General features: G+C 37.3%; 1 protein-coding gene across 2 annotated transcripts in view; it reads left to right on the plus strand.

Annotated features, from left to right (window-relative positions):
• Positions 1-17,354, plus strand: part of LOC124798424 (zip homologous protein 2-like) — a 113,663-nt gene that overhangs the window by 25,209 nt on the left and 71,100 nt on the right. For both annotated transcript variants that reach the window (XM_047261831.1, XM_047261830.1), the window contains exon 5: positions 1,128-1,242. In XM_047261831.1, coding sequence (XP_047117787.1) covers positions 1,128-1,242 — 115 coding nt within the window. The remainder of the gene's footprint in view (positions 1-1,127; positions 1,243-17,354) is intronic.

A 17,354-nucleotide genomic window follows, 5' to 3' on the forward strand; every position in this document is an offset into this window, starting at 1 on the left:
TCATTCACCTTCTTGCTGGACTGTAGAGCTCATCTTTTTTGTGATCCTGAGTAGCCATTCTTGAAAAAGTGGCTCACTAGTAAAGCCATGTAATCTTTTAGTGGTTCCCATGTGGAGAGAGACATGATGTTGAAGCTGACTAGATCACGCTTGTTGAGACATTTCTCTTGATGTGCTTTCACAAACTGCGTCAAATTGTTAACATGGCGTGCTGATGTGTTGTTCTGCCATAATTGGTAAATTTATAATGTTCACTATTGGACATCAAAACCATTTCCATTCAACAGTTAAAATCAAGACTATACTTGTGTCACTCAAATATCATAGGGCTATTTGCACCTAGCATCTACAGCATCAGTAGCAAGTGTGGTAGGCAACGATACTTGTTGCAGCACTGTTCAGAAAATGTGAGGAGTATTTTCCTTGGCCTTAGCCATAATAACAAGTTTGCTGTGGCAGAGCACAGCGCTCCACACCCCCAATGGATAAAAGCATTGTGGTGCACAAATGCGTTCTGGAATTTGGTCATCAAAGAGGCAGTGGAAATAAGAACACATGACAGTCTTGTCAGTCAGTAGTTTCTCATAAGCCCTGTATGGCATTGGCAAACACATACTTCAGGAATGTTCTCATGCAAAAGCAGCAGAGGTGGCAGGCAGAATAGAGAGGCAGCCCCAGGATTCAACGCGCAGGCCATGGCATCTCTTCTAGAGGCAACAGAAGGCCCACCTATGAGCCCTCGGCAGAGGTTTCTGCAGTCCAGTGACTGGGAAAGAATGAACTGGACATGAAAACAACACCCGATGATGACAAATAGGATGCTCAACTGACTGATAACCAGAGCAGGTTTCATCAATGATATTCTGCAAGACAGCAAGCATTCCCATTGATGTTACTGTGTTACTAATCACACTAGGGAGGATGCCGCTGGACCTATCTCTGTATCATTTATCACTTATACAATGTTCTAAATGTGCTCTAAGTCTGAATCCATGTGGGTCATACTTTCTGGATTGTGCAATTTTCACAAATGTATGTGTATATCATTACAAAAGTTATAGCAGTAAATATGAGAGTTATGTACAACAAAGCTGACTAAATAAAGTATAAAATGCTTTATTTTTCAGGGAAAAACATATTGAGCAGCTGAAACATGGAAGCCCTACATCTCCTACTCATTCCACATCCCAGTCTTCATTTTCTGCAACTACTCCACAGCAAAGATATTCTCAGCCAGTACAGGTAAATGTCAATCTTTTTAGTGGATTATCCATTCTCAATTCAGCCCAGTGTTTCTCAACCTGTGGTGTGAACCCCTTTGTGGGGGAGGGGGGGGGGCATTAAATGGTGGGTGCGAGCATAACAATAAAAACTATGAGTCAAAAATTGATAAATTTGCTGAAAGAAAGGAAAGCAAAATTCATTCTGACATTTAAAAAAATCGTGGTTCCACTGATACAAAGCAGTTATAAGCAGGACTGTATTAGTACTGCACAATGCTTTTCTTATTGACTTTTAAATATTAAATTAAAAACAAATTTATAATTAAGTTTTCAATTCTAAATTAAAAACAAGATAGGTAATTAACTTTTCAGTAATTAAAGGAAAACAAGTTTTGCAATTATTGTGACTTCTTTGAGCCTGTCTTGCAGAGCAAAGTTTTTCAAAGGAGAGTTTAATGTTACAAATAGACACTGTGAGTTCTTTTTCTGTTTGGCTAAGACCTATATTTTGTCTTCAAACTGTCCAAGAGAGAAAACCCAGTTTCACAAAGTAAGGATGTTGAAAATGGTAATAGCATATGAACTGCCCTTGTTTTTAGTGCAGAACACTAACATCCATTCCTGCCAAAAATTCAAAGAGCAATAAATACTAAATTCTCTTCTGATTTCAACATGTGCCATGAAGTCCATCAAGATATGTTCTTAGGCAGTTGGGCAGCCTTCAGGATTATTTTAGAATGGATCCCTAACCCACACGTAATGTGCTACCAAGTTTTTGTCAGCAAGGAAAAACTTTTTAAAATTCTTTTCCAGCATGATTAAGTGATTTTCAATAGGTACAAAACAATAGTTTTTACATGATTTTCTTCGGCCTGGTAAGTCTATACATGTTCATTTACATTTATGAACAGTTCTAGAATTTATAAATTTTTGCTCCACGACTTAAATTTTCTACAGAAAGTATCAGCTTTATCAGTCATTTCCAAATATGTGTATCTGCCTCTTAGAGTTGAAGGTTAAAGGCATTTCCTCATTAATAAATCATCTCAGAAATTCTCAGATTCAGGTTGGTTTTCCACTTCTAGAAAAATGTTGTGAAACAGCAATAAATTCTTGGCAACTTGTAACGTTTGCAGGTTTGTAGCTTTAGCATCAGTACTCAGAATACAGTATTTTTTAATGTATTGTTATCATATGAGGAAGAGAGGGAGGGGGGCGCAATGAAAATTATGACTGAAAGGGTCACAGCTAACTCTTAGTCAGCTACTGGGAAATGATGCTGCATAGCATTGGAGCCTATATCTTACACATTATAAGTACTGCAAAATATGCTTATTTAAAGTTAAAATGACCTCAGATTAAGCTCCTGATAATCTTAGTTAGATTATTGTTATTAACATAATGAACTGCTTATAAATATTTTATGATGGAAAAAAAGGAGCAGTATGAATTTTCAGAAAATTAGCATGCTCTCAATCCAGTACACAGGAAAAGAAAGAAACCCTTCTGGAAAAGAAAATGCAATACCTAGATCTAATGCTGTGAAAAAAATTGGTTAGAAGTTGGTAACGGTGAAAAATCCAATTTCATTGGACCTGCTTGGTTTCAGTTATGGAAAATCAACAACAATACTAATTTTCATTATGTAACAAGGTAAGCTAAATAACAATATTCACATTCTTGTCTCTGTGGCTATATGGGGTCTGCACCTGTTCTGGATGTTGACTCATTATAATATCAATAGGCAACTTGTTATCATCTCATGCTACTGGTTCATAAGTTTTTGAATTTATGGCAGTTGAAGAGAACGATGGGGTGGGCAGCAAATAATAATAATAATAATAATCTCTACATATAAAAGGCAATGTCCTGACTGATTGATTCATTCACTCACTGACTCATTGTTGCCCAATCCAAACCGCTAAGGGTAGAAACTTGAAATTTGGAAAGGTGTTGATCTTGTACTGTAGACATTATTTAAAAAGGGATGTTTCTTAATTCCACCCCTTAGGGGATGATATGTTTTTTTGAAAATATGTTGCTATTAAGGTAATTTTGAAGCCAGGCCTATAACAATTGGTATTTGGTTTCTTGACCAAAAATAAATAAATCCTTGTTTAAGCATTTTTGGAAATTTAACCTTTAATGGGGGTAGGATGTCAAACAGGCCGACTTGGTGCAGGAGAGGCACCACAGGACATTTTATTTTCTACTGTCTATACTTTTACAAGTAAATTCATAAAACTTTGTCAGCATGACCAGGAAGGATTCAGGATTCACACTCATAGCAGTGGAAGTGCAAAAACATAACAAAATAATTTATTTTAGATATGAAATGTCATCATTTTTTCACTTACTGTTGGCTGCATTTGTTGCTATAGGTACATTTTTCTTCACAAGTAAGAGAGATTCTTTGATGAATTTTGCACAGCATACAAACCATACTTGAAGGTGAAACTCTAGAATTTTCCAAATCTATTAAAAACTGTGGTAAAAATTGAGATAATTAACTGCAAAAATAGATTTTTTTCTAAACATAAAGTTCAAAACGTAACAGCTCATTCATTTTTTCATAAATTAAGTAGATACTAGTTTCAGACACCTGTAAGTATGGTTTGTATGTTGTGCAAAATTCATTGAACAGTCTCTCTTACTTATGAAGAAAAGTGTACCTATAGCAACAAATGCAGCCAATAGTAAGTGAAAAAATGAAATTTCACATGTAAAAAAATTTATTTTTTTATGTTTTTGAACTTCCCCTGCTACGAGTGTGATCTCTTCCTGGTCATGCTGACAAAGTTTTATGAATTTACTTGTAAAAGTATAGACAGTGGAAATTAAAATGTCCTGTGGTGCCTCTCCTGCTCCAAGTCGGCCCGTTTGACGTCCTACCCCCCTTAAGGGGGTGAAATAGTGAGTGAAAGATTTTTTTGAAAATAAATCATTATTGCAGAGCTGCTAAAGTATTTTTAAAACTACATCTATGAAAATTGGTGTTTGACTTATCAGATGGAAATAAAAAAATACGTGTTTCAGCGTTTTTGGAAATTCAGTCCCTAAGGGACTGAAATAGGAAAAGAAATGTTTTATGAAATATTTCCTTGTGAATTAATTATCAAAGCTAAATCTATGAAATTTGCATTTGGCTTTTCGGTTAGAAATAAAAAATTGTGTGTCACTGTTTTTGGAAATTCAGTCCCTTAAGGGGTGAAATGGGGGTTGAAAATATTTCAGAAAATAGTTTTTGTATCAAAAAATTTGTAAAGTTAAATCTACAAAAACTGGTATTTCACTTCTCGGTTAGATATAAAGAAATTTATATTAGGGGATGAAAGTTCCTGTTGAAATATCACCACAAGAATCCACAAGTCATGATTAACAGAAACTTTGGACTCAGCTACCGGAATTGCTTTTTGGTTAGAAGTACATTTGGGACAGACCATGCATCAATGGCCTTAATTAGTGTGAAAACTTTAGAAGATGTTGCAATTGGTGAACAACATAAAATCTTCATTAAAGAAAAACAAAAAATACTCTACAGACCATATAGACTACACAAGTGAAGCAGCGGGTGCTAAGGCTAAGCTAGTAAATAAATAAGTAAACAGAGGGGTAAAAATTATGTGGAATCCTTCCAGTAAATTAAAAAAATTCAGAAGTGAGGCCCCATTGTGTCTGAAATAGTACATTTATGATTACTGTCTGTTACCAGTTGTGACTTACAGCAGTGAGACAGAGACTTTTAATATAGAAACCATTCAAAAGCTGAGGGTTGCTCAGAAAGCAATGAAACGTAGCCAGAATGCTACGTTTCATCTAGGAGAGATAGGCAAGTTAACAAATGGATCAGGTTACAGATTGGATTGGAAAATGCAATAAAGGAAATTCTCTTTCCACATTACAGGAGATATGAAAATACGTAAGTGAAGCTGAACAGATGGTATTATAAAATCAATAGGAACAACATGGTTGTGTATATCTGAAGACTACAATGAATTAATAAGGCTGGAGGAGATGCTCAACCAGCTAAGAATGCTGGATGTATGATGTTAATGTTCATCATCACAGTCATCTCAAGCTCAACACAAAGCAAATCATGCAATTTAGAATTTCCGTCTTAGACAAACATCTACAAGGGAGGCCATTTACCACTGGCACAACAAATTCGTTGTGACGGGTTGCTTGTGCCTGGCAAAGAGAAGCAGATGTCCCAGTGTGAGTGAAGTAAATGTGGAGCACGTACGAGAGACATTCATAAGGAGTCCAAAATTAATTGGTGCATCGTGCTTCCCGTGAACTCAAAATGGCTCCAATGACAATGTGGAAAGTCCTATGACAGAAGCTGTCTATGAAACCATTCAAATTGGGGCTAGTGCAGAAGCTCAATGAAGATGACAAAGACAAGCATTTTGAGTTTTGTAGTTGCAACAATTGAACGAGGATGGGGATCGCATTGTTGATTGCTTAATTTTTAGCGACGAAGCCACTTTTCACACTAATGGGAAAGTGAGTAGGCATAACTATCAAATCTCGGGTACAAATCATCCACACAAATGCACTGAATTTGAGTGTGATTCCTCAAAGGTAAATGTTTTTTGTGTCTTGTCACATTGAAAGCTGTATGGACCATTCTTCTTCACTGAGAGCACTTTCACTGCATATTCCTACTTGGACTTGTTGCAGCAATGTCTTTTGCCTCAAATGCAGTTGGACCCTCTGTTCATCTTTCAGCAGGATAGGGCTCCACCCCATTTTCGTCGTGAAGTTTGTGGGTACCTGAACATGGACCTGCCGCATCGTTGGATCGGCCGTGCTACAGAAGGGGACTGCGGTCTCATGAAATGGCCTCCCTGACCGTCAGATCTCACTCTGTGTGACTTTTTTCTGTGGGAACACATTAAAGATCTGGTGTATGTACCACCTGATGTAGCAGAGCTCCGGGAGAGAATATGGGACTGCCACAGTCAACGATGCCATTCTGGGGTGGGTATGGCAAGAATTCAATTACCATATTGACATCTGCTGGGTCACTCATGGTTCGCATATTGAATGATTGTGAAAAAAACTTTCAGAGTTCCTCTTCAAAATGCAATATGTATGACATCTGTAAAATGTTTAGTTCTTGTGCAATGAATTACTGAAAATGTTCCCGGACATTATGTACACACTGTATTATGACCAGTAACTATCTTATCACACTTCCTTGAAGTGCATCAGACACTACTTTTACTTCTGATAATTCCTCCTTATTAAGAACTATGTACTTGGTTTTCTTAGTTATGAAGTATCCATTCCTGTCACATATCTGTTGAAGATATTTTGTGCACTCTTACTTTGTTTTTAGATAAAAGTGTGGAACTAAGTCTTTCTGGCAGTACAGAAATGTGATATCAACCTAAGCTCTACTATCTGCTGCCCTCTAGATCTCATGAACAATCAGAGCAAATTAGTTTTCAAATATTCTTGATAGTCTGCAAAAATGAAATATAAGATGTTGTGACCATTTTCAGGGTGTGTGCGACCCGGGACAACTGGGAGATCCGGGAAAAAGCCCGGGAATTTTTTCATGCGGGAGATAAACGGGAAAAACCCGAGAATTGTTTAGAATTCTGGGAATTTTTCATTGTTTTGGTTTTCAGTTAAATTTTTGTGATTTTGACTGGTAAGAACCAATCTCTAACAAAGGATATTACTGTATCCCGCTGCTGCAGAATAATACTGCAGCAACAAAACATGAACGAAAAAAAGACGAAAATATAACTTAAGTTGCAAAGAAAATTGAGCCGTATACAACAACAAAACAGTGCTCATACAAGCGTCTGTCAACAGCAATGTGTGTCAAAGGATTTAGGAAGACTATGCAATGCTTTATAACAAATTGCCTCCGATGAGCGTGACGTGACAACTGTTTAAATTAGATTCGTTTGAGCTGTTGCGGGCGGGCTCTTGAGCATGCGCAGTTGAGTCGCGCATGAGTAATACGTTCTCCCGCTTCCGGTTACAGAAGTGTGACTGGGCGCCACTACTTAATATTGCCCCAGTTCGGAAATACAGTAAATCTGGAGCTGATGCAAAGAGCAGTCTGAGTTGAGGTGGGGAGTCTCCACGTGACCTGTGTTTACGTTCAGTGATTTTGTTGTTTCCTCTTCGTTTATTGCTCTCACGTTAAATGATAGCAAAACTGATTTTTGTGGCCGGGAGCTATCAAATAAAATACGTTCGCATGATTACGGAAGGCTAAAATATGTCATTAGTGTCAGATTTTATCTCCATCTCTCTGACAGTCAACCATTAATCGCCTTACAGAACAATGAAGTTATTTTTGCCGGTTTGCTTAAGAGATTTGGCTGAAAATTAATCTTATCTGCTGAGGCAGTCAATTTATTTGAAACGAAGTGTTTAATTTCGCACTATTAGCTAGTTTCAACTGTTCGTTGCATTTTAAGTGCACGTATGGCATTATGCCTTAATAAAAAACCAAACATTAGGTAATATACGCTCCAAGAAAATTTACATACGAATGTGCATTTTAAGTCGAATTATGCGTCTTAGTATGGTTCACGAAATTCCGACGCTCTTGAAGTATCGTCTGATGTCTTGTTTATTTTATGTCATATGTAAGAGCTTTTAATGTTCTACACGTACGAACATATGGGCTTCCTGCGTCATCGTAGCTGCGCAAGAGCGGTGACGCCTGTTATGTGACGCTCTCTTGCAACTGCAGACACGAACATATTTCTAACAGGTCGCGGGAAAATATTGCGAACTGTGGTTTGAAAAGCGTTACATTCAAAGCAGATTTCCTTTTACGCAAGATGAACTATATGCGAGAATGTACGATGAATTTCTTAAATCGCAAAGCGTTTGACTCTCATTTAAAAATCAACTCTTTGAGGAAGACCATTTAGAAGAATTTCGAGTCCAGTAGATCAGACATTTACGTCGTTATTAAAAATTTTACTGGCACATTTGTGTGATGTATCGTGAAGTCATACATAAGCAAAACATATCAACATTATATGTGGAAGCTTAGCTTCTCTTACAGCTTATTAATCTTCGAGACCAATATTATATGTGATAGCTATGTATATTAATTTAAACCATTAATTTTTCTTATTTGTGTTCGCGCTACTGAAGAGTGATCTTGCTATTGGCTTACTACATCACGTGTTGTATGCTGCCATCAGCTGGCAAGATCACGTGACATGAGCTATGACTGTCTTACAAAAGCGCATCACCATCTCGATTTCGATGTTTCGGAAAGTAACATGGGGTGTTTAGTGGAATTCAAATTTATACCTTCGTAATACGAAAATATGCAGCGTACATGTTGCTGCACAGCAAAGGACTTTCAAAGCATGTTTTTCCCCATTGAGTTTCGTTTTCTGAAGTGCCTGGAAATTCTACTCCGGTATATAAAACCATAAACATTCAAAGGATTGATGAGGTTTACTGTGCCGAGGAAGAGTATACTGTCACTGAACACGAAAAAAGTGTATTTTCACCCGGGAGAAAGTGTATTTTTAACCGGGAAATCCGGGAATTTTTTTCCTTGTCCACATATACACCTTGATTTTGCACTTGAAAACTTAAGTTATCACCATTTCCTGGGTGAAAACTCTATGTGTCTTGATATTACAGTATTTCCAGTAGCAATTTAGCATGAAGATTTTTTTTATATTTTTAAAAATTTGATAATATTTCTCCATAAGCTTTAGTAGATTCATTGTGACATTTATGTAACCATTACCTATTTATGATACCTTGTGTGTTGGGTGAATCACCTAATACGTACACTGAAAATATTGCGGAAATGGAAAGTGCCATTGATTTGCGGTTTTCACAGAATGGATTAGTAGTCAGGGGCTTGTATTGTTAGCCAACAAACAGATTGTAATAATACTTTGAAACTGTATTTTTCTGCAAACATACACTTTTTTAAATGGAACAATGTCTATTGACATTAACAAACTAAAAGTAGGGTACATTAGAATATCAGTTGCGTTTGTTGCAAAAGTCTAGTTGGAGAAGTTGTTTATGAGCTATCTTATGTTCGAAGTTTCCACACTGACACTTTTTCATGTCTTTCAACATGTGTAGTTGCTGGGTACGATGTTGTTATGTTTGCTCACAGTGTGCTAGTGTATCCCTTGAGTGCACTGCAACTTGCTAGTCAGTTAGTGTGTGACAGTCCAAACAGTTGGTCATGAATGGATGATGGGATTCACCAATATAGAAAAAGCCAACATGCTCATGGTGTATGGATAGTGTAGGAAGAATGAAGTTTGTTCATGCGAGGTGCATGCGCAAGATTTCCCAATAGACATCAATGATCGTGGCAGTTAGTTGTCAATCTCTTCAACCAATTATTTGAAAATGCTAGTGTAACACCTAGACAATGTAACAGAAGGAAACAAGCAATGACAGGAGAGAGGGAACAGTGTTCTTACTGCTGTTTCAGCTGATCTTCACTCTAGCTCCCATGCAATCACACAATGAAGTAGCATGAGTCAGGTAAGTGTCCTATGCATTCTCCATCGACATAGGTTCCATCACTATCGCATCTCTCTTCATCAAGAGCTTCATGGAAATGATTATGAAGATCATGTTAACTTTTGTACATGGACATTAAGACATGATACTCCAGATGTATCATGTATCTTGTTCAGTGATGAAGCGACATTTAGCAATCGTGGCCAGGTAAACCGTCAAAACATGCACTATTGGTCTGTTGACAATCCCCACTGGCTTTGTCAGGTGAACATCAGCTTCCACTGCGTGTAAACGTGTGGTGTGGGATAGTGAAGCACCAGCTCATACTCACTGGCCTGTTTTTCATGGATCGAACACTGAACATGTGTAAATGCTGCTGCCTCCTAACAGACCATCTTCCATGGGTGCTAGAAAATGTTCCGCTGCAGGCTAGCAGGAACCTGTGATACCAACATGATGGCTGTCCAGCCCATAGTGCATGAAGTAATACAGCATGTTTTCATAAAATGTTTCCAAATCGTTAGATTGGACACAGATGACCTGTTTCTTGGCCAGCCTGTTCCCCGTATTTGATACCTGTAGACTTTTTTCTGTGGGGAAAGCTGAAATAAGTTGCTACAAGTATATAGTAACTACATTCAATGATATGCAATTACATCTTACTGCAGCCTGCTCAGATATCTCCTCTAGATATGTGCAGCAGCTGTTCCTCACCAGAGTGGAAGCATGTATTGCTGCTGCCAGTAGTCAATCTGTGAATCCGTGATGGTCAATCATCTTGTTAGTGGTCAGGATCCATGTAACTAGTGTGTGCCCTTGTATTGTTCTTTAGTGTGTGCTACCACTTTTACTCTACAAGCCTCGTGTGGGAACTTCTCAAAATACGATATCTCTTAAATGACTCACACTAGGCTCCTGCAACAGACACCACTGACATCTGATTTACCCTACTTTTAGTTTTTTAATGTCGACAGGCATTGTTCCATTAAAAAAGTGTATGTTTGCACAAAAAAATAAACTTTCTAAGTATTATTATAATATGTTTGTTGGCTAACAGTATGAGACCCTGACTACCAATTCATTCTTTGAAAACTGCACACCAATTTCTGCAGTATTTACAGTGTAGGTTTTAGGTGATTTATCTGTATACTTCTTTGTGCCTTTGAAAATTATGTAATATTGAAATGCACAAGGCAATTTTCGTACATTAAAAAGAGTGTCTGAGACAAGTGAAATTTTCAAATAATTAATGTTGGCAGAAATCATGGTTATCCCTATAGAGGACTTGTTTGATGGCCCAGAAAAGATATCATACATAGTCACATAGTACATTCCATAATACTACAGCATAATTACATCAGTGAGATAGATCAAGACCTGCATCTTTTCAAGTCATGTGGCACATTTCATTGGTCTAGTCACATAGCATAAACTGTTGCTTTTAGAGGGGCCAATTCTCCTACATATTTTATAAAAAAACTACAGACATCACACCAGAACCAGTGGCTCTTGAGAAAATGACTTTATTTAATTTTTTAATTTCCCCTTCACTTGTTTACACAAGATTCATTTTTGCATATGTGTACCAGCTGAAAGCAAGAAATGCACACTGATCTTCCTCAGTGAAGCAATTTTGGGAGGTAGACTATAATCTCTCAACCTCAATAACGATAAACAGCATGTAGACATCAAAACATCCCAGAGAAACAGTCACTGGAATGAAGTAACCTATTGCCTCATGGGGTCAATCAAAAGAAAAGAATTGGCCCTTGCCAGATTTGGACAATCCATATAAACCTTCCATAACAGAGTATCTAAAACACACCATTACCTGACCATTATAGGCATTAAATGTTTCTTCACAGAAAATTTGATTAAGTTCATTACAATGCAGATTAATCTATACATAGACCAACAAGAGAATCTTTACATGTTACCTATCATGAAGTACTCACTGTGATAGCTGTCATGCTTTCACCAGTATATTATGAGTGCCTAATATGTGAATGTATCAACAGACTGTAACATAAAAATTGGGAGTGATGCCATTCACATATGGAGGTTTGAACAAATTCTGAAAGATTTGCATTTAAATGATGAAACACCATAGACTGATTATAAAAATATCTACTTCTCCTAAAAAGTTCTATTTTCTCTTTGAATTTATCAATGAGGCTTTCAGATTGATGCTAAAGGGCAAGGAATTGTCAATGGATGAAAGTATAATACCATACTATGGGCATCACAGAGCCAAACAGTCCATGGGAAGTGAACCTGCTAATTTCAACCTGTGGATGTTGGACAATTCAAAAGGTGATGTATTCCATGCAGAACTTCACTGTGGAGACTGGATTTGGTTGGGGTGACATACAGGGTGCCCATAAATAAAGCTCCAATTTTAAAATGCTGTACAACGAGAACCATTACTAAGAATGGCATCAAATTTGAACAACATATTATTGACACAGGGGGAAATGCCATGGAACCAAAATAAGATGTTAATTAAACTTTTACCTATTGATGGTGCTGTAAGTGTCTTAAAGTAAGTGGGTTTAGCTACAAATGTCAGATGAATTGCAATATGATGGCTATGATTCAAGTTGCATGTTACACCATCCATACTGTTCAGTATGCAATACTGCACAAGTTCAGCAGTCAACAGTAGTAACACTGTTAATAGATAGGTCCACCCACCAAAGCAAGATCTTACCACACTGAATGGGAAACATCAATTTTTAATTGTCCTGAGGCAAAAAGATTAATCAAAAAGCAAAATGAGACCAGTTTTTAATTGTCTTGGAGTCAAAAACCACATAAAAAAGCAAAATGACATGGGTTTTTAATTGTCTTGGGGCTAAGAATCACATAAAAAGTGAAAAGACATCAGTTTCTAATTGTCATGAGACTGATGCACAGAATGTTCCACAACAGAATAGTATCTCAGGGGTCACATTCAGAATGCATTGCGCTATGTGTGCCTTCAATTCAGCTACATTCATAATTGGAGTGCTGAATACATCTTTCAGATAACCTCACAGCCAGAGGTCACATAGATTAAGATTAGGTGATCTGGATGGCCAGGCTGTAGGGGAATGACAGCTAATAATTCTGGCATTTCCAAAATGTCTGTACAGCAGCTGCTGTGCAATGTGCAGAGAAGTGCCATCTTGCATAAAAATGATCCTACCCACACATCTGCACTGTGGAAGGTATGAAATGATGTTTGTGCACAAAAGACTCTCATAGTGTTTATCAGTGATAGTACAGGTAACAAGACCTGCAGGACTCCTCCTCGCAAAAAAATGGCTCTGCCACAAACGGTGCAGTCAACTTGTACCACACAGTTATCTTGGCAGAATGAAGTGGTATCAGTTGATGTGAGAATGGGTTTTCTGTCACCATATTCTGCACTTCTCTGTATCGACATGTCCTTGGAGATGGAAATGAGCTTTGTTTGTCTACAGAGTATTCCAAGACCATTCATTATCCACATCATGTGAGCAAGAAATTCTAGAACAAATATTTCTCTTACTTGTAGGTCAGCATGAAGCAACCACTGCACTTGGGTAATTTTGTATGGATAGCAATGCAGTATGTTTCATAGAATTTTGTGCACCATGCCCACAGGTATGTCCAAAGTCTGGCCAATTTTCTATGCACTCTGTGCTCTGCATGTTTGCACAACACCACTCGATCCCTCCTGTAGTGTTGTGGCCACATCTTCTACTGATGCTGGATTAATTGTTTTCCTCCCTCTGCCACACTGCACTTCAAAAGCATCTGTCTTTTCGAACTCAGTAATAATTTTCTCCAGCCCCTTAGCAGACAATGGGCCAACACCTTTCATACCCCTGAACATCTGGAATTTCTGCAGAGACTCTTTCACACATTCAATGTTCTCGTAAAAGAGCTTTACCAGTGATGCATGATCGTGCATTGAGACAGTCAAGCCAAGCACCTCAGACAGAAACTGAGGTACAGCTGTGTACCCTGCCTCTTTTGTTTTTGTATTCTTTTGCTTACAGCATCATCTAGTGGTAAATTTTTGTTAAAATTTTTGTGTTCCATGGCGTTTCTCCTTGCACCAGTAATATACAATTCAAATGCGATGTCATTCAGAGCAGTTGTTCTCTTTCTACTGGAACTTTAATTTTGGACACGCTGCATAGTGACTGTTCTGACTAAAGTTTGGATGTTCCTAGTGGTTTGAAACTATATTTCGACAGTTTATTTACATCTGCTCCATTGCAGGAGGTATAGTCCAGATGAAACATAGCTGGAACTGGCACTCTAAAGGAGAACAATGCCAGTAAAGCTATAAAAAGTGCCAACAGCACAGCAGTTCCAGAAATCTAAAAGAGAGGGTGTTTGCTATTTAATTCCCAAGTTGCAGCTAACCTGTGGAATGACAATACTGTTGTCACAGTGCTTTCTAACTTTGATGGAAATGAACCAAAGGAAAGTTGAAAAACAGTCTGTGGAGCAGAAAGAAAGAAAACATTCACATGCTGAGTGTGTTTGCACAGTGCATTACACGGGAGTAGTTAATCTGAACAATCAATTTACAGTTCAGTACTGGACAAAAATTCGAATAAAAAAGTGGTGGTGGTGGAATATTTTTGCCAGGCTGTTGATGCATGTTGTGTATGAAGTTGGTTAGTTTTTAGACAGCTGGGACATGAAATTCTGAATCTTCAGTTCAGAAGACAAGTGTGCTCCAAATTCTGACAGTCCGTGACTCCAAAAACGCAAGACCTGAACCATCACTCATACCTTTCCAGACATCACCGAATGATGTGGGACAATTCAGAACAGATGATTTGATAGAAAAATGAGTAATGAAGTACCATAGGTGAAAGATCTGCAGTATCTACACAATGTAGACACGTATGAAATGCGAAGTTCCATTTCATCCGTATTGCATTCAGATTTCCAAACTGTTGTGGGCAATTTGTCATACATTTTTCTGTTTTCTTATGCAACAAATAAAATAACAAGAATTGCAATAGAAAGTATTGGAATTATTTTTCTCATCGTTGCAGCAAGAGCTCAATGGCAACTAAAGTGACCATAAAATTTGAAAAGGTTGTGCTGTGCAAACAATTTTCACATACAACATTCATCCAGTCATGTTCCATTGATCCCAATAAGAAGGGGAACCTTCAGAGATGTGGAATGACAGACAAAGACATCAAAGAGAGTTAATCTGCATGCTGTATTAACAATAAAGTGTCACTATACCGAACTACACTGCTTAATGCTATTCACACTTGCGCCTTCCAAATTTGAGTAAATAAGTAAGAAAGCCGCTCCTTCAAAAAACTCTGCTGCCTCCTTAATTTTATTGTATGCTGCTGTTTTCCTGCTGCTTGTAGCTTAATATTTACTTATTACAATAGTATTTTTCAAAGAAAATATTTCGACATACAGAGATATGGATATCTGTAATTGTTTTGAAAACACATTTGTGACATATACATTTCAAGGAAAAGTTTCCACACTACACACAGTTTTCACATAAATAGACTAGGAAAAAAACATTATAATAATGAAGATTTTAGACATCGTAAATAAGATCTCAAATGTGCTGAGTATGCTGCAGAGATCATACCCCTCATAAACAGAAAATGTATTTACCTGGAGAATCAGATTTAATTTCTGGTGCCACACCACTCCAAGCCTACTGTGAGATGTCACTAAAGGAGGTAACATCCCAAATGACACCAGTTCACAGAGAAGAATCAGAAGAACAAGGTCAGATAAAGTACCTAATACAACATACGATGGGCTACTGTTTATGAAGATTTCTCAGCCTCCATAAACATCTCAAAGAAATACCAGAAATTCACAGGAGAGCACCATAGTAGTGGCAGTATCTATAACAACAGCACCATCATCAGCGAAAACAAATATGGGAGAAACAGCAGTGGCAGCAAGCTACTCACCTCAGCATAGGGAATGACTCATGAGGTGCAAAAAACCTATGCTTCTCGAGGATTTTTGGGATCTCACCAAGGCACAGGATAGAACATGACACTGAGTACTGTAAATATGACAAAAACATCCACATATTAATGTGATGCAAGTGAATTCATGTAGCACTAGGAATAAATTGTTGGATGTGGAGCATTTCTTCAGTAATGAGAAAGTAGATACTTTGTGTGTATCAGAGCATTGTCTGAGAAGTAATGAGATAGATTTCTTTATTCCTCAGGGATTTTTTGCTGCAGATATAATGTGTTGGGAAGTGAAAAAAAATGTTGGGGCACGCATATTTGTTACAGAGGGTACAAGATTCACAAATGTGTCAGGAAGTGAAAAAAATTTTGGGGCATGCATATTTGTTACAGCGGATACAAGATTCACAGATGTGTTGGGAAGTGAAAAATAATGTTGGGGCATGCATATTTGTTACAGAGGATACAAGATTCACAAATGTGTTGGGAAGAGAAAAAAAATGTTGGGGCACACATATTTGTTAAAGAGGATACAAGATTCTGAAAAATTGATATTAGCACATACTGTTCTGAAATAGATGGTGAATTCAGCTGTGTAAATCTTGTGCATCACAATCTAGCCATTACAAGTCTCTACAGCTTCAATACAGAAATGGGAAAAAAGAGTGCGTAAGTCACTAAGTTATGATACAACCTCCTTAGAATGTCCCATCTATATTGTAGCAATAGAAATGTTACATGAGATGGAGCATGTATAGATAACATCATTGTTAAATTTTAAAGGGATTCGTTCACTATCAGTATCATTCAAGGGGGATTTGCAGGCTGCGATCCAATGCTCCTTAAGCTTAACCAAAACAAAACTGAAGGACTCCCCTCTAATGCAGATGCCACCACTAAGGAAAAGGTTATAGCCAGAAGGAAAAAGTTATAAACCAATTCATTCAGAAATTTAGAAATATTAAGTGGGACTATATATAAATACCAGTGTCAAATGGGAATACATGAAACTGAAACTGCTTTTGAGAACTTCATTTAAATTTACTATTTATTTAGATATGTGGTATACTTTTTCCAATCTTATAAAAAAATCACTCCTAAAAGCAAGCCTGTAAGGAATAACATTAAGTGGTACACATATGAACTTAACAATATTAGGCAAAATATGTTATGTAACTTTTCCTTAGTATGTAAGTGAGCAGAAAGATGTACAAAGCTTATCGTGAATGTAAGAGAATGTACGAAACCAATCTTAGAATGGCAAAAAGAACAGTGTATGAAAGGTAGACTGAAGGTGTTCCTAATAAGTGCAAAGCTGCATAGAATGTTGTTGCACAAGAGCACCTATCATGGACGTAACATAGCTCTTGATCTGGATAAAGTTAATATTTCTTTCATGGATTCTGTAAGTGACATTAGGAACAAAATTGAAACTATAAGTACTAATGCAACATCAACATGAGGCTATAACTTTAAACAGAGGACAATCATACCCATTGAGACTACAAAGCTAGTGACAAAGTTCTCAAACTTCAAGAGCATGGACTACTCCTGGTTGACTAGTTATCTAATTGGAAAAACAATGCATATACTTAGTGAACCATGGTTCTGCCTTTTTAACAGGTGTCTAGAGTTTGGAGTATTTCCTACAATACTAAAAATATTGGAAATTATTCCAGTG

Source organism: Schistocerca piceifrons, chromosome 5 (assembly GCF_021461385.2).
Source record: "Schistocerca piceifrons isolate TAMUIC-IGC-003096 chromosome 5, iqSchPice1.1, whole genome shotgun sequence".
In the NCBI taxonomy this organism is placed as follows: Eukaryota; Metazoa; Arthropoda; class Insecta; order Orthoptera; family Acrididae; genus Schistocerca; species Schistocerca piceifrons.